This window comes from Hirundo rustica, chromosome 3, assembly GCF_015227805.2.
Source record: "Hirundo rustica isolate bHirRus1 chromosome 3, bHirRus1.pri.v3, whole genome shotgun sequence".
In the NCBI taxonomy this organism is placed as follows: domain Eukaryota; kingdom Metazoa; phylum Chordata; class Aves; order Passeriformes; family Hirundinidae; genus Hirundo; species Hirundo rustica.
The window spans coordinates 112,490,184-112,513,887 of NC_053452.1; the positions used below are offsets into that span (position 1 = coordinate 112,490,184).

General features: G+C 44.7%; 1 protein-coding gene across 1 annotated transcript; it reads left to right on the top strand.

Moving 5' to 3' along the window:
- Positions 1–16,197: 16,197 nt before the first annotated feature.
- Positions 16,198–22,033, top strand: LOC120750871 (opsin-5-like). Its single transcript, XM_040059951.1, has 4 exons — positions 16,198–16,270; positions 19,631–19,924; positions 20,498–20,829; positions 21,661–22,033. Exons 1-4 carry the CDS (start codon positions 16,198–16,200, stop codon positions 22,003–22,005), a joined length of 1,044 nt encoding a protein of 347 aa, XP_039915885.1. The 3' UTR covers positions 22,006–22,033.
- Positions 22,034–23,704: the final 1,671 nt, after the last annotated feature.

Here is a 23,704-nt window from a genome sequence, read left to right on the forward strand (position 1 = left end):
CGCTGATCTGAGCAAAGTTAGCCCAAAACTGATTTATGGAGTTTGTTGCAGTTTGAGAGAAACAAACGTGGCAAAGGAAATTTCAGCTTGAAAGTTCCAGCATAGCAAGACCTCATTGTGGATAATGTGAGGAAATCTTAATAGAAGGGGTTGGTGCCTCTGCCTTCTATAATTTGAAAACTGAACATTAAAATACTGACAGTAACAGAGGGTAATGAGCCATTGCTTGTCAAGAATGATGCATAGGAAAAGGTCAGCTCTTTGGGAAAGCAAGTGCCTGTGGATTGACAAAGTTAATCATAAAAATAAGTGTATTGCTGCCAAATTGCCAGTTGCTGGGTAACCCACAGGTGAAGGGAAGTGAATTTGCTTAGTAACAGGAGTTTAATGATTCACCATCTGGGTGAAGTATTCTTCAGTGGAGCGTGTATGATTTTTATTTAGACAATGCAGTCTACCTGTACCAATTTACCAGCTAATCTGTCTCTAGACTCCTTTCATAATATTGGCTGCAAGCTTAACTCAGTTGTCTGAATATGAATAATAATAAAAGTTCTCATATTAGTTTTTCTGTATCCTTAATGGTCTTAAATTAACTTAAAGTAACACATCCACACCAGATAAATAGCATAATTACTTTGTGGAAAAGGTGCTTCTTAGGCATAAGATTTGGAGACCAACCTGAAAACATGATAAACTCTTTTTTTTTTCTTTTTTTTTTTTTTTTTAATATAGCATGGCAAAGTTGCCTCAGTCAAAACAGAGAGCGTTCTGTTTGCTTTTAACTGGATGTTAATAGTTTAGCTGTTTTTTCACATGGTTTTTGCATTGAATTTTTCCCTGTGAGGGTGGTGAGGCCCTGGCATAGGTTGTCCAGAGAAGCTGTGGCTGCCCCTGGATCCCTGGAATTGTCCAAAGCCAGGTTGGATGGGGCTTGGAGCAGCCTGGTATAGCAGAAGGCATCCCTGTCCATGGCAGGGGCTGAAACAAGATGAGGTTTCAAGTCTTTTCAACCCAAACCATTTATTACTCTATGAATTTGTGTGGCAGGGCTTTTCTGCAGATTGGAGGCCTTTTGGTGTGATCTGGTCTTGCCCTATTGTGAATTCCTGTTACTGCCCCAAACTCGGTGATTAGGGACACCTTCCACTAGGCAGGTGACTCTGACTTGATCCAGGCAAAACAAAAGGTCTCCTACACAATTTCCAGGCACACTTTAGGGTTAGCATGGGCCAGGGCTAATTTCCCAGAACAGAAATAAACAGAAGGAATGAGCAGAGAAGATTAATGCCTGCACAAAATCAGATGAGAACCTCTGGCACTCATGATGCCATCTAGAAAAATGTTATAACATGCAAGTAACTTTTTTGTTTGTACGTTTCAGAAGATTTCTTACAAAGTCCCTTCAACCCTGAACTATATGGGGTTCAGATGTAGTCTATGGAATTATAGTCAGCCTGGTTACTTGTCTGCAGCTGGGAGGAGTGTTTCAGCTAAAAGCAAAATAGATGAATGGTCTTTCAACTAATTTTCAGCATTGTTTTATATTCTCTAGCTGCTTCTAAATCACAGCAAAAATCAACAATATTATTCATACTGACAAGATTAAAAATGATAAAAAATTATGGAAAAGGAGAAGACAAAGTTTTTGTGTTTCCAACCTTTTCCTCAGCTAAACATTTCAGGTCCCTCCTACCTTATTTTTGTATTTTCCCTCCATCTTAGATTATTCCATCTTAAAATATTTTTGGTACCTTTTTGCATTTTTAGCAAGTGCAAAATACTGGGTTTTTTTTCTGTATTTTTGCCTTGCATAAGTGGCAGTTACACAACACTTTGGAAATTATTCAGACATTCACCAAATGGTATGGATTGCTCATTAAATTAAGATCATTACTAGGGTGATTGAGCAGTCTAAAGGCATTATATTTATATTTTTCCCAGTGAGGGTAGTGAGGCCCTGACACAGATTGCCCAGAGAAGCTGTGACTGCCCCATTCCTGGAAGTGTTCAAGTCCCGGTTGGACAGGGCTTGGAGCAACCTGGGATAGTGGAAGGTGTTCCTACTTTCAGGAATCTCATTCCTTTTCTGTATTCATTCCTTATCTCTATTTCTTTATGGAATATTTAAAAACAGAAATCCAGATCTTGTCCAAACAGGTCTGCATTTCCTGATAGATGGTATGAATCTGTACACCTCAGATATGTCTGTTAAGTTCACAAAATGCTCTGAGATTTCCCAATACAGCTATTACGGAAATAGCCATTGTTATTCTTGTTTTTAATAACTGCGGACAGTCAGGAATATTTTGCGGTAAGTGCCAAGTTATAAGCTGTGATTCTGAATAGAGTTTTTCAAATACTCAAGGGGTCTATTATGTTTGAGGTAATTTGTCTGGACTGTCATCCCAGAAGCATCTGGTGGAAGGGGATCAGACTGGTGCAACAAAGACTGGCAGCGGTACTCACATGTCCTCTTACGGAGCCACTTTATGGGTTTGGTTCTGCTAAAGATGTTGAACACTTTTCAGGGCATTACTGAATTTTCTTGAGCTGTCTGAAACTCAGCATTTCCATTTCATGGCAAATATTGAAGTTTCACAGTATGTTTTTATTCTCCGTATGAACATACCCACAAGTATAAAACCTGTCCTGCCCATTTAGAAAAGTGTTGTTTTAAACAAAGAATAAATATATAGAGAGAAATTTCACTTCAAAATTAAATTACTAGTTCAAAGCTTATTTTGTTTGGTTCCTAATCTTAGTATGAGGTGTTGGTTTGTGTCTGAAGAAGGAGAACGGAGCTGGGGAAGGGTCTGGAGCACAGGGGGGCTCAGCCTGGAGAAAAGGCGGCTCAGGGGGAACCTTCTGCCTCTGCACAACTCCCTGACAGGAAGGTGAGGACTGGTGGGAGTTGGGCTCTGCTCCCAAGAAACAAGTGATAAGACAAGAGGAAACAGCCTCAAGTTGCACTAGGACAGGTTAAGGTTGGATATTAGGAAAAAAAAATCTTTATTAAATAGGTTATCAATTATTGGGCAGTGATAGAGTCACCATCCCTGGAGGAATTTGAAAAACATGTAGATGTGGCACTAGGGGACATGGTTTAGTGATGGACTTGGAAGTGCTGGGTTAATGATTGGATTCAATGATCTTAGAGGTATTTTCTACCTCAAGCAGTTCTGTGATTCAATGTTTCTCTCCTGACACAACAGTTCTAATGGTTCAGGACATGGCCCAGCTCATCACACTATATCCTGTCAGGATAAGAACCAGGTAAGGATGATATTGGTGGGCAACCACATGGGCAGTTTCTAGAGGATGAGATTCATCGGCCATTACCTAATTTTAGGTGGCTTTTTTTTGTTGTGACTACATTGGAGCTTGATGATCAAATTCCTGATTTGGAGAGGGATTTTCTGCAGCCAAAAAAGTGTAGTCCAAGTCAGTGTTAAATTAGATACCTCTACTTAGACAAGTGATTTTCTGTCTCCATTGCCTGTATTGAGTCATTCTCCACTAGCATAATGGGAGTCTAGACTGTTGCAGCCATGTCCATATAGGTTTGAATTTGGTGCTGAATTTCCCCCTATTCTGTTCACCAATGGATGAGAGCTTTCTGAGGACTAATTAGTGGCAATAACTTGAAGCCTCTTTTCCCTTTATTGTTATTATCTTTATAATATGCATGAGACCATTTTGGGCCTGTGATCCAGAACATGTAACCAGACTAGGGTACATAAAGGCTGTCTTGTCACTGGAATGTTTTGAAGTTGTTGATATAAAATCCTACTGAGGCAAAGCTCTGTAGTTCATGCAAGACAACTCAAACCCAACTGGGTTTATCTGAACCTGTCTCCATTAGGATCTTGTGTTGACTTTGCTATTTGATTTAGCAAACAGCTGTAAAAGACAACATTTTGGAAACCAGTCTAATGAAGATACTTAGAGTGATATCCTTCCAACCACGTTTGAATTTGAGAAAATTACTTCAGGCTTTATTCCCTTTATTGTTGATGGGAGGAAGCAGAATTTAGAGTGTGAGTCATCTGACCTATTTTAGATGTCCATTTTGGAGTGATGAGTTGCAGATGAAATGCTGATTTCTCCCTGTTGAGCAGTAGAAGGCCAGAGGGAGATTAGTTTTGATGCAGGTGACCAATGGGATTGGAGGAACTCATCCCATTCCCGCTTCAGGGTACAACATTTGGCCTTATCAGCAATAGCTTTATTGCCCAGCAAATGCCATGGCTGATATGGGATCTCTGCCAGGACAAGTCTGCATGGAGATAAGACCAGCCACTGGAATTGGAGCTCCATTTCCATTTGAGAATTATTCACAGCCCACTGAGGTCAACGGGAATCTTTCCACTGGCTTCAATGGGCTTTGCAAACCCCTGGGTTTCAGCATACATTAATTTAGCAGCTTGTGCCACAATTTAAGATAACATCATTCTCCTGGGTTTTATTATCAATGTTTTGCCAAAGGTCAGCACTCTCACAGCAGAGCTGGCAGACCAAAGTCAGCCACAGACTCATACAGCGGTTCACTTGGTCATAAAGGCCTTGCATGTGCTACTCTGAACAGATTCCTTCCCTTGGTACCTGAGTCTCCTTTGGTTTGGTTTATCTAGTCCATAGTCTTCATCATCATAGAAATCCATATTTAATCCCTTTGTCCAAGACTGCCAGGGGTCTGTGGTTTACAAAGAACAGTGTCCCTATCCAATCCCCACTCCCTGACATGTGATCTCTGTTCTTTCAGCCTTTAACCACCTTGAAGCTGCATCTCAGAACCGAGTCTGGTGGATTAAATAAATTACCTCTGATAAAGAGGGGACTGAAAGTACCTTTGATATGAACTCAAGATAGACCAAAAAATTGGGGTAAAGACTGTATGTTCTTCCTTTCTGCCAGGCAGGCAGAGATGTTGCTTATTTGAAGGAAAACTATTAAGAGAAAATTCAGTATTGAATTGTATAACTGAAGCTTGAAACTTTATTAATTACAATTAAATAACTTGAGAAGATAAAATGGCTTTTGTGGCAAGTGAAGACTTTGGAGAGAAAACAGAAGAGTTTAAGTATTTGTCTTGTTTTTGTGGTAATATGGATATTTTTGCAATACTTATATTTTTACTCACTCCACTTCCCCAAACATCCTTTTTATTATCTGGGAAAAATTATTCTTTTAGAGCCCACACAGTGCTTCAGAGAACATGCTACTGCGTTACCAGAAAAGCCTTACAGGTACCGACAATTTTCTGTGTCAAAAGAGGACCAAACTCAAGTTCACTGCGTTGTCCAGATCAATGTGATGTGACTTTCACAGTCAGACACAGATCATTCAAATATTAATAACATCATTGTCTTGGTCATGTTTCTACAGGAGGGAACTGGTAATTAAAAATCTTTGGGGAAATAATATTACAGTTGGACAGCTAAAATACTTTCCTTTGTTTTAAATATCAAGCAGGCTTCATGATCACTGCATGCTCTGAGGAATTTTGGTTTTGGCAGTAATGGAAACAAGGGGAATATAACACAGTTGAAAGCCTCAACTCAAGATTTGAGGCTGTATGTTCATCCTTTATTACATGTTTCTTGTGTTTCTTAGAATGTCTGTCAGGACAGGATTCAAATCAACCAAATTTAGCCACTTGAAACTTGGGTGGCTTATTTAAGACACCTCTCTGTAATCCCAGAGTGTAATTACCTTCCTGTAATCCCAGAGTGGTTTGGGTTGGATGGGACCATAAAGATCATCTTGTGCCACCCTCTACCATGGGCAGGGACACATTCCAATATCCCAGGTTGCTCCAAGCCCCATCCAGTCTGGCCTTGGACACTTCCAGGGATCCAGGGGCAGCCACAGTTTTTCTGGGAAACTGTTCCAGGGCCTCACCACCCTCACAGTGAATAATGATGGTATTGTAATGATGAAATTATAATTGTGATTATAATTATTGCTATTATTGCTGTTATTGCTTGTTGGGGAGGAGGAAGCCAAAAACCCCTATAAATATGATTGCCTATATTCTGAGAATGAGAAACCTGTAGGTGAGATAGAATTGAAAGTAAGTTTTGATGTTTGAGATGTATTAGATACTGGATGTCTGGGAAAACAGTTATGTGACCATCTGAATGTTACCTGCAGCCAGACCCAGGTCAAATGGAATGTTCTGTCTCACCCCTCAATGTATGGTTCATCCCACACCTGTAACCCTCCCCCGAAGTATCAGGTATCTGTAACCCCATTGGCACAAGTCCTGTTCCTTATCAGGGGGCTGCGAAGGTGGCTCGCTCTTTTTTTGCGCTTTGCTGTTTGCTCTCTTTGCTTGCACCCTTCCCCGAGGACTTTCCTCTCTTGGAATTTCCTCTCCTCTCCCTTCCCCCACTTTCCTAGGCCTTGCCACGAGCTGCAGCCTGGCAGCTCAGAGCAAGGCCCCCACATCCCTTACAATAAACCTCATCTTCTAAAACCTAACTTCAGAGATCTCTCGTCTACATTTATCTACACAGTCCTGGAGTCCTCAGCAGCAGGAGGAAGCAATTTCTACAATTGCTATTATTGCTATTATTACTATTATTGCCATTATTGCTATTTTTGCTATTATTAAATTTAATGTGAATAGACACTTCCAAATAACAACTGATTTCATCCAGAGAAGGTGCATATTTCTCCACTGAGGGTGTCTTTCGTTTCAGTGATCTTTCACTATTGACTCCAGGGGAAGTCTGGATGACCAGTTTCAACCAGATCTGAAATTTTTAAATGGTTTTATTTCATTTAAATACATTCTCTGGTCAAGTTAGGGCTATGAAATCTTTTTAAGTACATGTGACAGCTTTTAATATATTCAGTTACAAGCCAATAAATATTTGCTTCAAATGTTCAGGTTATAAAAACGATTTCAACATGTGTGACAGTAAAATATTTTAATATATTCAGTTACAGGCAAAAGTAGATTGGTACTACCCTATCAACTCCATGCATTAAAATGGACACAAGTCAATATGACAGCAATGATGAGTGAAAAAAGGGTCATAATTATGGTTCTTTATTTACCTCATAGTTTTTGTGCCTCTTGTATTCATGCTGTCAGAGTTTTTCTAAATAACCATAATGGATAGAGATGGCCTAGAATTTCCCCTTCTGAATCAATACAGAGATTCTCTCCTGATGAGGACATGGAGTCTACAAACAAACAAACAAACAAACAAACAAACAAACAAACAGTGTTTGCAATGCAGGCTGAATAGCAAATGCAGCTCCACTTCCAGATAAGCCCAACTGAGCCATGGGGACCTTTTTCCCCAGGTCCTAGTCCAGGTTCAACAAGCCCCCAGCACCAAGCCTCATGAAATTCAATGAGGCCAAGTGCAAGATGTTGCACCTGGTCAGGAAAACCCCTGTTATCAACCCTGAGAATGGATTGAGAGCAGCCCTGCTGAGGAGGACTTGGGGGTGCTGGTCAATGAAAAGCTGGGCTTGACTTGGCAGTGACTGCTCGTTTCTTGCACTCATAGCCCAAAAAGCCAACTGTGTCCTGGGCTGCATCAGAACCAGGCTGAGAAGTGAGTCAAGTGAGTCAATTCTTTCTCTGCTTTGCTTTTGTGATATCCCATCTGGGGTGCTGCATCCAGCTGTGGGAGCACCAACACAAAAAAAGATCAGGGACATGTCCATAGGAGGGCACAAAGATGCTCCAAGGGCTGGAGCCCCTCTGCTCTGGAGCCAGTCTGGGAGAGATGGGAATGTTCACCTGGAGAAGAGATGGCTCTGGAAGACCTTAGAGCCCCTTCCAGTGCTTAAAGAAGGCTTCCAGGAAAGCCAAAAAGGGAATTTTTATAAGGGTATTTAGTGACAGGACAGGGGCAATGGCCTCAAACTGACAGGGTTTATATTTGGATTAAATATGAGGAAGAAATTCTTCCCTGCGAGGGTGGTGAGGCCCTGGCACAGGTTGCCCAGAGAAACCCTGCCTGCCCCATCCCTGGAAGTGTCCAAGGCCAGGTTGGACAGGGCTTGGAGAAACCTGGGATAGTGGAGAATGTCCCTGCCCATGACAGGAGCTGAAATGAGATGAGCTTCGAGGTCCCATCCAGCACAAACCATTCTGTTCCCATGAATGTGTGACAGTGATTTAGAGGATATAAAGAAGTAAGCTTTTATTTGCATCCATTTCTGAGGCATTAAAGCACAGAAAGATTTAATCCCTGGCCAAAAAGCAGTGACAGGAAGACTGTGGCAAGGCAAAGATCCGAACCCAGAATGCCCCAGGGCCCTCACCACAATTTTTTTTTTTTCTGAGCGTAAGTTCATCTCTGTTTTTTCAGTGTAATTGAGTGCAGGAAGTATTCACAGTCACTGTTGCTGTTTTTGAGCATGGTCTATTAGAGAATAATCGGAACCAGCCTCTTAGAAACAAGACAATAATTTTCTGATGTACAGCAGATAATGTGAGCAGCAGAGGAACTGATGTCATCCCTACCTGAGATGAAGGAGACTGCAGTGATGCTTTTCTGAGGCCTTTCCTTGTCTTACGAGTTTTTCACTGTAGAGGGGCCCTGGTAAGGCAAGCAAGAGGGATAACTCAATATTAGCAAAACAAACTGAACACTGTGTGAACATGGGGGAAAGAGCTGGAATTTTCTCTGTGCCAATGCAGGGAATACCCACTAAATATTAACTTACTCCCAGTTTTGTTTCCTGTCAAGTATCAAGAGCAATGAGTAAAGGACCTAGCTGCAAGTCAATAACACTTGTGGGATTAATTTTTTGCAAGTTTAATGATCTCTTATATCCCTGCAAAGGGCATTTCACACCGCTGCAAAGGAGCGAAGTGTGAAGAAGTAAAACCTAAAGCACTTTCCAAGGTGTGGAAAATGCTTTCTGAAAGCAATGTGTTGCTGCAGCTCAGTTAACCTTGAAAACTCAAGCAATTAATATGCAAGTGACTAAGAAATAATAATTAAGAGAAAGTAGTTCTTCTTCTTTCCCTCATAATCCTATTCTGTGCCATATTTACAACTATCCTGAGTTGGCAGTTTTTTATAGGGGGAACTAACCACTATTTGCCTTAAAGGGTCAAAAGACCTCAGAAAGGAAGTCAAGACAACATAGCTGTGACTTCTCTCACTCATATGATTATAATTTGAAGGCTGGAAAAGAGACCTGAACATGATTTAATGAAGAAAATGACAGAGGGTCTTTACATGAGACTTCTGGTTCTCTCCCTGCTGCTGGGGACCCTTAAACTCCAAGCAATGTCTTTCACGGGAAGTTAAAATCCAGGGAAGTTGCCTTAGCAGTAGGTTGCTGTGATAGTTGTCAGTCAGGCAGCTCTGCTCAATGCTGTCCTTAACAGAGTCCTTGTCAAAGAGCTGGTGATGCCACCAGTTTACTGCAGAGCAGAAGTTTTGCCTTCCCCATTCTACCGAATAAGAGATTTGTTAACATCGAGCCTCTGTTATGCCCTTGTTTCCCAATCTTTTTTTTTTTCCTTTCTCCATTAAACTTTTTGTTCCAGATTGGACAAGGTAACCTGCTCTTTTCCATCCAAGAGAAGACTCTCCATTAATTTTCTCTCTTATCTGCATCTATATTTTTACAGGATTCAGTCTCAGCTATTTTACTTCTCTCCAAATAATGAGTTGTAATCCTGGCATTTTTGAATTCCCAGCATGGGTCTATTTAGAAATTAGTAAGAGTAATTCTAATATGAAAGAAAATTGTCCTCTTTAAGCTATTGTTGTGTCACAATGGTGCTGAGACGCACAAGCCAACAACGGCGCTGCTTTGTTACCAGGCACTGGGTCAGGCCTTGGGAAATGTAGAATTTCAGAGGGTCAGTCAGAGGCAGCGAGAGGAAGCAAGTGACCTGAGCAGAGTCACAGTAGGCAGCACCAGAGCCAGGGCAGTGCCACGGAGTTCATCTGTAGTGCCGTAAGATTGCACCCTTGAATCCTGCCATGCTGTCTGTGTGGGATACACAGCCATGCCTGCTCTGGGGTCACATCCCTGGGCTGCTCTATTCCTGCCTTGGCAGAGAAACTGGACAGGGAGTAGAGGTGGGTGTGCCCAAACAGTGTTCAGAGAGTCCATGATGTCAGCACAACTGGGTTACACCATTTGGGCAGAGATTATTGATATATAATCAGCTCTGGCCCCAAAGGTTCTATAAAAACCCTGATCTCTTGTCTTCCACTCTGGCAACCTTTACTCTGACTACCTTTAAATAAATGTAAAAATGTTATCTCAAAACAAATCCCCTTTCCACTCTTCAGTGAAGCAAGGAACAGCAACATCAGCTGCAACCAGTGAACTCTTTTAGAGGCAGCACTGGGAGGACTTCAGTGTCCTCATGCCAGTGTCTGGGAGAGCCCTGCAGTGTTTGCCATCCCATATGACCACCACAGCCTGTCTGGTCCTGTCTCAGTTCTGCCAGATCCCAGTCCTGCTATCAAAGTTAAGGAACAAAGAGAAGGACCAGTTTCACCTGTGCTGCTGGAGAGATGCTCCCTCTCAGCATGGTTCTGGATTTCCTAGCAAAAAGGAGAGGATGGAGTTTTGTCATTCAAAAGAGGAAGTGGAGAGCCCAAATCAGCACTAGGTCAAATGGATAAAAGACAAAGAAGCAGAGCTGGGACTAGTCCTGAAGCTGGGCAGCCTCGTGCAGAGCTGGCCCTCCTGCTCCCAGTGCTGCTGGAAGGATCTGAGCAGGTTTGGTCCCAACCCTACACACTGTGATCCCTTGTCTCCCAGTCCTAATTGCTGCTTTGCTGCTTCCAGAACACTTCTGATCTTAGGATCACAATCAAGTCCTCGTTGCCATCATGCTACAGTAACACAAAACTGGAGGGTCTTAAATGATTCAGTCTGTCAAATCTGGCTTTTTAGAGGGTGGAGTGGCTGGAATGTGTTGCCTTCCAGGTCACCACCCTTCTCTGTAGCCACACTTTTGCTTGCTCAGGGATGTGCTCACCATAGAGGTGTGCAGAGGATGATGAGACAGAGCTGCTGCACAGCAATATTCCTGTGGTGGCCCAGGTGCTCCCTTCTACAAATCGTGGGTTTTTTTCCCATTGTCTGAATGACACAAAGGAATTGTGAATAAACAAAGTGCAAGACCCAAAAATGCAAAGGAAAAGTCAACGGAGCTTGCTACCAAAACCTACATGTCAATAAATGATTGAAAAAAAAACCAAAACAAAACCTGTAATCACACCTTGTGTGATTGTTTGTGCAATATCTAACATCACAGAGTATGGTTTTGCTTGTGAGCCCTTGAAAAACGAGAGCAATTGCTGTTCATACCACTGTTAAACTGAGATCTGGGAACATGGTCACCATATTAAATATGAGCAGGTTTGAAATGTCAAATTCCATTGCATGGGCAATGTATTTTATTCTTCTCTTTTCTTGATACAATAGTAGCTTTCATTTTGTTTTAGCACCTTTCCTTTCCATTCTTAGTGTGTTAGAGTCTGTCTTCTCACACCTCTGAAACAGCTGTAGTATGTTTCATACTTGAATGTTGAATTAACCTTTTCATAGCTCATTGCAATTTCTTCTTTCCCACCTCCTGCTGTGTTTCTCCTTTACCTTGTGGGGGTTTTTTTTTGGGTGTTTTTTTTTGTTTGTTTGTTTGGTTGTTTGTTTATTTTTGTTGTTGTTGTTGTTTGGTTTTGGTTTGTTTTTTTTTTTTTTTTTTTCCAAATTAGAGCCTCTCATTGCATATTTGAGAACACTGGGGGAAAAAAAAGAAAAAATCTCTGAGAGGGCAGCCTATTGCCCAGTTGAAAAGAGCTGGTTTGTCATGTCAGAGACATCTTTACTGCATGTGTGACTTTCCTCACTACATACCTGGTGTTTTTTTCACCAGTGCAGCATGAATATCATGGTTACAACAAATAATGACTTTGTTTAATAAATGTGTGTCACTAGAGGCCACAAAAAGAATTATACACAGTTTGTAGTCAGGGCAAAAAGAAGGGAAGTTTATTTTTGACCTCGATTTATATAGATTCTGGACAATGACCAGGGATTGGAGAATGAGGTTGCCACCTCTCCGACCCTACTGGTCAAACTAGAAGTCCGCCAATTGTCCATCCTCCAAGGAAGAATGTGAAAACCATCACTTTGTTTATGTTACAGTCCGTGAGAAAACTCCACTACGAAAATGTAAACTTAGAAGGCTGAAAAGAGTAAGACAACAAATGTGAGTTTCTGGCTTCAGTTCCACAACCCTTCCCCAGCCTCGTTGCTCTTTCCCCGACATGCTCCAGCCCCTCAATGTCTTTTTTGTCCTGAGGGCCCAAAATTGAACACAGCACTTGGGGTGTGGCCTCAGCCGTGCCCAGCACAGGGGACGATCACTGCCCTGGTCCTGCTGCCACACCATGGCTGGTACAGACCAGGTGCCATTGGCCTTCTTGCCCACCTGGGCACAGCAGGGCCGTGCTAAGCTGCTGTGACTGACACCCCCAGGTCCTTTTCCAGCTTTCCAGCCGCTCTCCCCAACCTGCAGCACTGCAGGGGTTGTTGTGACCCAAGTAACTCCCTTGGACTGGGTTAACCAACACACAAGTATTATATATTAAACTGGTTGTCGTGAAAGACCAAAACGTATTGATCCAAATGGATTCTTCAGTTCCTGCCAAGGGAAGTTGGGACTTTAGTGTCCCTAGACTGAAGTTAGACTTTGTAAATAACCCTCAGACAATAACATGCAAGTCAGTGCAGGCAGCCAGAAGAAAACAATTTTAAAACGACTATGCTTGAGGTTGCAAATACCAGCTTAAACAAGACTTAGTTGTTGAAAACATACAACTCCATGAGGAGGCCCTGAGAATTCCACTTAAATGCTGCTTCTGGTTTTCATAAATAGAGGTGAAAGCTAGAGAAGCTCAGCTAGAGGTCTCAGCTCAAAGATGAGCTTCCAAAAGTAAAACTGCAGAAATAAACAAATATTTAAAAGGAAGGAAGTAGTAGGAATTCATGGAGAATATGATGAAGTTGTCTCCTCCAAGGAGTTTGGAAAATGTGGCATTTTTTAATCAAAAAGCTTGAGTTGTGCATCATGGCAGATGTGTTTTGCAGCAAGGAGAGGGCACTCAAAAGGGCCTGTCCGCAGAGACTGTTTGCACACTCTGCTCATTTGAGATCTCAGAGTCTTTGCGAAGAGAAGATCTGTACACAGCAGCCAGAAACAGGAATAACAAAGTCATGTCCTCTTCTAAATGATACATGATTATTTTTGATAGACATTCCTGATACGGACCCAGATTCATAGCCCTCCCCACGTACCTAGAAATATCAGTGATTTTGATATATGGTACCAAGCACAAACCAGTATTCATGTTCCAAACAGCTCCAAATATTGAGACATTTTATCTCTCAAAATGCATCACTATGCAGTGGTAATTCAGAGCAATTCCATTGCTCCTACAGATTCAGAATACTCTTTATTTTTTTCCCTGTGGAAAGTAAAAATAAAGTTGTAGGACATTCTCACCGGGTACATCAAAATTTATACCCTGCTCTATGCCAACAATGGGAACTTGTTTTATATATATGTGCATATTTACATCAAATATGTGTAACAATTTCATGGTGAGTTTATTAACTTCATTCTTCCATCTGCCTCATTTCATGACTACTTTATTAAATTGAAAATAAGTTTCACAAAACAATGCTAAAATATGATCCCCCCAAATCTGGGTCTGTCAAGATATATATACTTGGGCTGTTGTGAACAGATCATATGGCTTGATCTGATGTGCAGGAAGATGGTGATGAGCACAACTTGCTATTGTTAAACGACACTTGAATAGCGCACTGGATTTGGGATCCGTCAGCTCTTCTGGTTTTAATCATTCATTTTCTTTTCTTTCATTTCGTAACTGGATTGTTGATGTAATCCTACCCCATGTGAATGCTAAGCTGAGGGTTTCACAATAAATGAAATGCCATCAAAAACAGCTTGAAAGAGCCACACAGTGTAATCTAAGGTGCCCACAAAAGCTGACAGAGGACCGGCCTCCTGATGTAGCCAGTGGAGTCTCCAGTAATTAAGTAATAATTAGCAATTAAATTCTCAGCAAAATGTTTTAATCTTGCCCTTGTTCTCCTTGCTTGCCTGAAGAAAGGCAGTGTTTTATTTCAGTAGAGAGAGGATGGACCATGCAACAAGTGGGAAAGCAGGAGATCTGGCTGGGACTGGGTGGCACCAGCTCCTTGAACTGAGCCCTCTGCCATGGTTTCACCAAGAAAGGCCAAAAAGAAACATTAGGTGAGATAACTGCATAGCACAGGCCAGGAATTTTATCAAGAAAGGGTTTTATCAGAATTAAAAACTCTGTTTGAGGACTTTAAAACATTCAATCCTCATCCAATGGCTGCACCTTGAGAAGCTAAATGTTTGTACTCAGGATAAGAGCAAAACCCATGGGCAACATCTGTACCAGGGAACAAAACACTTTGTTTTTGAAGCTGATGATGTTTGTGTTTGCTGGGAACAGTCCTAGGCTTGTTTTAGCCAACCTGTGCCTGGGAATGCCAGGACAGTGCCAGCTGGTCCAGCCCAAAGCAGTGCCAGGTTCTGCGAATTTAGCAAGGTGAGCAGTCGAGTTCCAGCCTCTTTGTGGTGATCTGGCCTTGTATAATTGTACACCAACACAGTGGGTTTGTGTGCTGGATTTGGTGTCCGAATGTGGCAATTTTCTACTTTCTGACACAGGATTTGTGTGATACTCTAGCAGGCAATTCTCCCTGTCCTTTTTCTACTACAGAATCACCTCCACATCCTGGCCATGCCCTTCCTGACTACTGCAAAATTAACCCTGTCCTGGCCAGCACCAGGACACTCCCCCAAAATGCTATCAAATGGTAACCTCTCTTTCTCTACACTGAATTGACCAAGCTGTTTGAAACTCTCAGTACTGTGCATGTTTTTGAAACATGACCTCTTCCCTTTTTTATTCTATTCTGATAAAAGAACTTCCTTTTATTGCAACCACCACCCACATTCATTCAGCTGAATCTCCTCTGCTGAGGAGCGTTCAGTGAAGAACACCTGCACTGAACAGCTCATGAGCAGCTGCCGGATTTCATGAGTTGGGTGATGTCTTTATTCCAGAACTGTGTGAGGCTTTGAACACTGGAACAATTGTTGTGGAGTCTCCATGCTTGGAGATACACAAAACCCTGCTGAGACTAAAGGCTTTTGAAGTCTCCCCGACTCCTATGTTTAGACTGTTACTGTTATACTCGGGCACCTAAATTCCACCTAAATCACACTTGAGATGCCTCCATGCTCTTATAAATTTTAAAATTCTTTATCACAGAATCACAGAATGGTTTGGGCTGGAAGGGACCTTAAAGACCATCTAGTTCCAGCCCCCTGCCATGGGCAGAGATGCCACCCACTAAGCCAGGTTGCTCATTATGGTGATTTTAGGCTCAGATATTATAAGGAGCAGGAAGTCACAGGGATGAGGTGTTCCTGTGGCTGCTTGCCAGGTCAGAACTCTGGAGTGTCACAGAGTGACCTCAGAGGTTGGTTCTCTTCTGGCACACTACACTGGACAGAGCATCGTCTAGTTCTGCACTGGAGGAGCTCAGACAGTCCTGTCTTCAGTGGTGTGACTTTGACCCTGCTGAGCCCCTGCAGCAAACACCTTTCCTCTAACTCTTCAACTCAGAGACTCCTGCCCCAGCCTCGTATCTCCCATACTCAGCCATAAAGCTGGAAAACAAAACTCCCAACCTTCCTTCCCTTGCCTGCCCCCTCAGCCTGGCTTTATTTCCCAGGGCTGCTGATGGTTGAAGAACAATTGGTTTTGCTCATCTGAGGGGACTTGCACTGTGAATCTTCCCGACAAGCCAAGGAGCAGGAGGGTGGGAGAGGAGGGGTGGGAGGAGAGATGCTCTGCCAGCCAGGCAGGCGGGATCGCTCTGGCAGCAGCTCTGCCTGGCTTTCACTCTGCCTCCCAGGGGGAAATCCTTCCTCTCACTCCAGGCTTCTCCCTTGCCACACCAGAGGCACGACAAGGAAGCAGCAGAAGGGTCCCTGCACTGCCAGCACCCAACACCAGCTCTCACCTGCAGCAGGCAAACCATGAGGACGAGCTCTTTGCTCCTGCAGCGTCTTCACCCTTGATTGAAAACCTTCACCCATCTCCACAAGGTACCATGGAAGAGCAGTACATTTCCAAACTCCACCCAGTAGTGGATTATGGAGCTGGGGTCTTTCTTCTAATCATAGGTGAGTTCACAGCCTGCTTGTTTGCTTGGAGCCAGGGAACAGGGTACAGGGGTTCCCTGTCTGTGCCGTGGTCAGGCAGAAGAACCTGGAGGGAAATGACAGCAAATATTTCCCCACAGATTCTCCTGCTTAGTGCCTTGGAGTGGGTTGGCAGCCAGGATTAATCTCCACTCTTGGATTTGAAATCTCGTTTGGATGCTGAAGGATGGCCACCACAAATTTGCCTCTGTGGCATCGCAGATATTTGAAATAAGTTGTCTGTCACATTCTGTGGCATGTCAGCCCTGAGAACTGAGCCAGGGCAGCTCAATCATTGTTCTGGTCAGGGGAAGGCAGCTGTGGGCTGACCCTTGGTGGGGGAAGTGTCATTCTGCTGTGTCTTGGTAGGATGAACTGCTACAGAACAGCAAAGTGTTTCCAGATAGCAGTTCTGGGTTTTGCAGCAGCCTGTCTGCCCTGCTGCAGGCAGACTGAAAATGAAATACAAGTGGGGATAGCTACCAGCCCATGGCTTCAGTTAGGTGTTTTCTTCCTTGTCTGCTTCTTGCATGTACACAGGCATTTGTTTTCTACCCTCATGGATTTGGAGAGGAGTGGAACTTGTTTAGGCATGCTTTCCACCCGAATTTTTCCTAAGATTCCTTCCTTCAGCTCCCTTGAAATCTCTGGGTGACATAAGAAAGACAAGCCTATATTTCCATGTGCTTTAATACTGAGGCTCTGGGCAGAAGTGCTGGACTTTAGCATTTCATATTTCCTCTTGTTCTGCACAGCAGAGCTCAACTCGGGGTGAGAAAATCCCTGTTTACAAAACAATGAAAGGCTTTTTCAAGTCAGGATGCCATCTCTCTTCTCTCAGAAATGTAAATACATAGATGCAGTTAAGACAATGGGAAGGGACAGCAAAAAAGGGCTGGAGGCTGAAGCTCCCACGTTCATGTTCCACCATGCTGCAGCCTCACACCTCTCCCGGGGGACTTTGAGGCACTGAAACTCCAGGCACAGCTTCCAGCATCAGATCCAGAGCCCTGTGTGGCAGGCACGTTCACTGCATCCTGCAGGAACGCTCAGAAATAAAGCAGAGAGCTGAACTGGAAACAGGTGTTGTATTTATCCATAGCTTTGCCACCTCACTGGGGCAGCACGATTGTGCCCTGAAATGATGTTTTAATTAGGAACAAGGCCAGGGCATGGGCAGCAGCTCTCACCACCAGCTGTTTGGTCACTGTCCCACAGTTACAGCTCTGTCCTGTGCCAGGCAGCAGCCCACAGGCTGTGGGATGGAGGGGAAGAGCTTCTGTCAGGGTAAAAGAGAGGCTGGGCCTGGATGTCACCTCTGATGACAGAGCTGCCTCCTGCATCCTGTATAAGGGTTGGGCTCTTACAGAAGAAAGTGAACTGGGTTCATTTTTCCTCCTGAACCCTGAGGATGTTCTGTTTTGGGACCCTCACTGCGAGAAGCAGAATGAGGGGCTGGAGTGACTCCAGGGAAGGGAACGGAGTTGGAGAAGGGGCTGGAGCACCAGGAGCAGCTGAGGGAGCTGGGAAAGGGGCTCAGCCTGGAGAGAAGAGAGCTCAGGGGAACCTTCTGGCTCTGCACAACTCCCTGACAGGAGGCGACAGCCAGGGGGTTCAGCCTCTGCTCCCAGATAACAAGTAATAGGACAAGAAGAAATAGCCTCAAGTTGCACCAGGGCAGGTTTAGATTGGATATTAGGAAACATTTCTTCATGGAAAGGACTGTGAAGCCTTGGAACAGGCTGCCCAGGGTAGTGGTGGAGTCACCACCCCTGGGAGGATTTAAAAGCCCTGTGGATGTGGCATTTGGGGACATGCTTTAGAGGTGGCCTGGTCAGTGCTGGGGAATGGCTGGACCCAATGATCTTAGAGGTGTTTTCTAGTCAAAAGAATTCCACGATTCCATGGTTCCGTGTCCCAGCCTGTGGAAAGTGCTCTGCCCACTGAGCTGCAGGTTGTTCTGTCAGCAAGTGGCCAAGTCCACGTGGGCATCATCCCGTGTGTGCAGGCACAGAGATCCTGAGAGCTCAGGGAACCCTTCAAGGACATCCAGAGGTGGCAAGTGAATTTGTTTGTTTGGAAAGTGAATGAAGGAGAGACATGAGGTCTCAGATTTGTGTTCCCATTTCATTTAAGCCTTTCTCTTGACACCTATGAGGTTCTTGTACTTATGCCAATATAATTATTCCATTTTATTGCATGTGCCCCTATTAAGTGCTCTGTGGGCACTTTAAGTGATACCTGTGAGCAATGCAGCCTTCCTGCATTCACAGCCACAAGGGAACAGGACAGAATCGTTTTCTGTCTCCTTTTATGTCTGACTTTTGAGGACACCTTCTCAGGAAAACCTTTCATCAGAATGTTGCTACAGAACCATGCTCACTTGAAGGCAGAGAGAAAATGAGTTGTTTGGTGCATGTACTTCTGACACTGCTGTCACCAGCCCTTTGAAGCTCTGTGGCACACCCGAATAATGTATGTCTGACAGCTCCTTCTGCAAAGCAAGCTCTGGGTCTGCACACCCCTGGCTAAACAACTCCCACGGTCCCACTGCTCTGAGAGACCACCAGAACAGTCATGCTGATTCTCAGGGATCAGCAAGGACCCTGAGCTGCCCAGTCAGCACATGCCCAACCCCCAGGCAGCTCAGAGCCCAGTGCTGGGGCTCCAGTTGATGATGAGGGAGGTCACACAGAGGGAAGGCTTTGGGAAGTGCAGGGGACAGGTGGACAGGATGGCTGGAGTACTTCAGCAGGATTAAGTGAGGATAATCTTTCTCAGTGAAAGAAATGCGTGGACCTGCTAGAGTGGGTCCAGAGGAGACCACAAAGATGCTCTGAGGGCCGGAGCACCTTCGCTCTGGAGACAGGCTGGGAGAACTGGGGGGTTCTTTGTGGAAACGGCTACAGGGAGACCTCATTGTGACCTTCCAGAACTTAAAGAGGGCTTATAAAAAAGGCAGAAAGTGACTTTTCACACAGGCAGACAGTGATGGGACATTGCAAACCCTGCCATGGGCAGGGACACCTTCCACCATCCCAGGTTGCTCCAAGCCCTGTCCAGCCTGGCCTTGGACACTTCCAGGGATGGGGCAGCCATAGCTTCTCTGGCAACCCATGCCAGGCAGGGTCTCATCACCCTCACATGGGAGAACACCTAATACCAAATCTAAACCTGCTCTCTTTCAGTTTAAAGCCGTTCCCCCTTATCACTACATAACCTTGTAAGAAGTCCTTCCTCAGCTCTATTGTCGCCCCCTCAGGAACTTCGCATACTTCCAATGAATTTCACAGGTGCATTAACTGTGTGATATTCTTGTCTGTATTGACCCTTCCCTTTCAGCCATCTTGACAATCCTGGGGAATTCAGCCGTCCTTGCCACGGCTGTGAAACGCTCTTCCCTGCTGAAGTCACCGGAGCTGCTCACAGTGAACCTGGCGGTGGCAGACATTGGGATGGCCCTCAGCATGTACCCGCTGGCCATCGCATCCGCCTGGAACCACGCCTGGCTGGGGGGAGACACCTCCTGTGTTTACTATGCCCTGATGGGCTTCCTCTTTGGGGTCTGCAGCATGATGACCCTGTGTGCCATGGCCGTGATTCGATTCCTCGTCACCAACTCATCCAAGTCCAACAGTGAGTAAATGGCCCCTCTGCTCACCTGGTGGTGCTGTGCTTGGGCTGGGCTGCTCTGGGAGGTGCTTTGTGGAATGTGGCGTGGAATATCGGGTCAGTAACAGCAGAATAAGCCTGAGCTTTCTGTGCAATATCAAACCCTGGTGTTCCCAGAAGGATCTGATTAAATTCTGTATGAAAAGTGAGGTTTTTCACTTCTCAGTTTTACCAATGAAACTACCTGAGAAAGGAGAGCACAAACATTTTCCTGGACCAACTTCCTTCCCTCCCTTTTTGTATCCAAGCAGATACACTGGAATTTAAGAGGAAGGAATATTCTGGCATTCCTGGGCTGGGACCACAGCACATTCAAGGTGAAATTGATCTTGTTAGGCTCCTTGCCTAACTAAGCTCTAGATGAGCACTGAGGGCTGTGTTCAGGTCTCATCCAATCCTCTGACACTCTGTTTCTCTAGAAGCCCAAAGGTTAGGGACCTGCAGCAGCATCCCAGGTGTACCTGTAGCCACCATCCTGCTGTCTAGGAAGTTATGGCAAACCATCCCATATACTCTTGCTCCTCCTCTTTCTCACAGGTAACAAAATCACCAAGAACACTGTCTGCATCCTGATTGCTTTTATCTGGCTCTACTCCTTGCTCTGGGCCATCCTGCCCTTGGTGGGCTGGGGCTACTACGGCCCTGAGCCCTTTGGCATCTCTTGTACAATAGCCTGGAGCAAGTTCCACAACTCCTCCAATGGTTTCTCCTTCATCCTGAGCATGTTCCTCCTGTGCACGGTCCTGCCAGCGCTGACCATTGTTGCCTGTTACTTGGGGATTGCCTGGAAGGTTCATAAAGCATACCAAGAGATCCAGAATATTGACAGGATCCCTAATGCAGCCAAACTGGAGAAGAAGCTGACCCTGGTGAGTTATCCCTGAGATGGGAAGAGTGTGCAGTGATCAGGAGTTGGCAGAGAGCTGGCTCTGCTCATGCACAGCTCACAAAATCATGGAATTACATGAGACCGACACAGAAATCCTGTATGGAAACAGGATTTTAATATATTGGATATTAATATATTAATTTTTTTCCAAATATGCACTTCTGTTGTGCATTTCTTGTGGAAAAGCAGAATTGACCCAAGCTGTCTAGAGGCCAGTCATAGAATCACTGAATCATTAAGATTGGAAAAGATCTCTGAGATCATCAGGTCTAACCGTTGATTCAGCACTGACAGGTCCACCACTAAACCATGCCCCTAAGCAGCACAGCAACACACTTTTCTCAATATTGCTAATGACAGTGACTCCACCACTGCCCTGAGCAGTCTGTCCCAATGACTGACAACCCCTCCTGTGAAGAAATGCTTCCTAATATCCAATCTAAACATCCTCTGGTACCACCTGAGGGCATTTCCTCTTGTCCCTTCATTTTTTTACCTGGGAGCAGAGCCTGATTCCCACCTGGCTCTATCCTCCAGGGAATTGTAGAGAGTGGTAAGATTCTCCTGAATCTCCTTTTCCCCAGGCTGAGCCCCACCCATCTCCCTCAGCTGCTCCTCCTCAGACTTGTGCTCCAGGGCCTTCCCCAGCTCCATTCCCTTCTCTGGACACACACCAGCCCCTCAGTGTCCCTCCTGTCATGAGGGCCCAGCAAGCACAGCTTGCAGTTCATGTGTGGTCCCACCCACACCCCGTGTGCCAGGCTGTCCCACCCTGTCTGTGCCAGCTGCCAGCAGCTCTGTTCCCTTGCAGATGGCCGTGCTCATCTCAGTGGCATTCCTGAGCTCCTGGACTCCCTATGCAGCTGCCAGCTTCTGGTCCATCTTTAACTCCAGCGACTCCCTGCAGCCCGTGGTGACGCTGCTGCCCTGCCTGTTTGCCAAGTCCTCCACGGCCTACAACCCTTTCATTTACTACGTCTTCAGCAAGACTTTCCGCTGCGAGGTGAGGAAGCTGCAGTGCTGCTGCGGCTGGAGGGTTCACTACTTCAGCTCCGACAACTCGGCGGAGAACCCCGTGTCCATGTGGAGCGGGAGGGACAACGTCCGTCTGTCTGCGGCGGCGAGGCGGGAGAACCCGGGAGCTGCAGCTCTCTGAGGGGCAGCCACGGGGTCACAGCACAGCTCAAACCCGGCCTCACTCCCAGGTCCAAAGGAGCAGGGATGCAGCAAATGAGGTTGTCACTGCCTATCTTATGTCAATACGGAGGTTTAAGTATATATTTTTAAGCATCTCTCAAATATTTTCTTTAAGCCTCACAGAAAAAAAAAAAAAAAATTAAAAATCTATTTTTTCCCCCAAGGAAATCCATTTTAGGGGCAACAGATTTATGTACCAAACATAAAATCATGTAAATTAAACTTATTTTCAAGTAAACAGAGATTTATTATTTTTGTTGATTTTTTCCTATACTTTTGATTTTTTTTTTAATGCAATCTGCCAACTCTTGGCTCTCTCAGTATAACAGCCATCAGACAAAACCATAGGTTGCACAAAGTGTTACCAAATAAACACAGCTGAGTGTGTAGTTTTCCAGCAATACAGACTGAAAACCATATGGGGAGCAAGAAATGTTCACTGCCAGGAAAAGGTGAGAATGTGGCTGCTCCCAAACTGATACAGGGAGCTCTGGTTCCTTGCCCTTTCAGAGCTGCAGCTCCAACTCCTCCAAGCACAAGTCGAGCTGAGCAGCATTGGTCGGACGAGGTTTGGTGGGAACGCGGCAGTCAGCGAAGGATGCCTTCTGTGTATCCCAAATGGCACAGTGGGAAGGGAAGGAAGCTCTCAGCAGGAGGAACTGTGTCCTTCAGCTGCTGCTGCCTGAGGTACAATAGCTCTTCTGCCTCTGTCGGAGCACTTCAGGATAGGAATTGTTAAGGTTGGAAAAGATCTTTGAAATCATGTCCAACCATCAACCCATCACCACCACGTTCACCACTAAACCAAGTCCTCAAGTGCCACATCCAGGTATTCTCGGAATACTTCCAGGGATGGTGACTCCATCACTTCCCTGGGCAGCCTGTTCCAGTGCCTTCCCACCCTTTCTCTGCAGCTGTTCTCTGTACAGGGGGACACAAGGCATTCCCCAGGTCACCTTCCTAGCAGTATCACCCTGCAGATGCAATCCTGGCTCTCATGGCTTCCATGGGAGCTCCTGAGATCCCAAATTCCCCCCAGATATGGCACTGACATGACTGCAACTGAGAAGTTTGCTGATTGAGTACAACCATAACACCAGGTTTGTTTGATTGATTTTTAAGTTTTGAGAAGGTCAAATTATAATTGATCAAATTATAAATGGTCAGATTCCATGGTTATTTCCTACCCAGCCCTGGACTGTGCCATCTTTTCAGAGGTGGAAGCAGGAGGCAAGCACTGAGTTCAGTCTGGGCACCTCATGTTTGCAATCACCAGTGCAAACACCTCAATAACAAAAATTTAATCTAAAAACTCCAACAGATCAGACCTCTCACATATTGGGAGTTTTCTCACCACTCTGAGGAGGTTTCCAATGCAGACACTCAACCTGAGCCAGACACCTTTGGCTTCTTTCTTTCCACTGAGGATAAATGGAGCTCCCTACTCAGATGATGACATATAAAGTTAGATTATACAACTAAAACTCTGATCTGTATTAAAATAAGTTGGAATTCAATGCCTTACTTCGAAAGAGCTTCTAGGCAGTCTCTGGCTATTGAGGCCTAGGTATAACTTACAGAATTTTTATAGAAAATTTCTGGTAACGGTCAATTTTCCATCTGTAAAATTAAATGTGACTCACTTCAGAACAAAGATA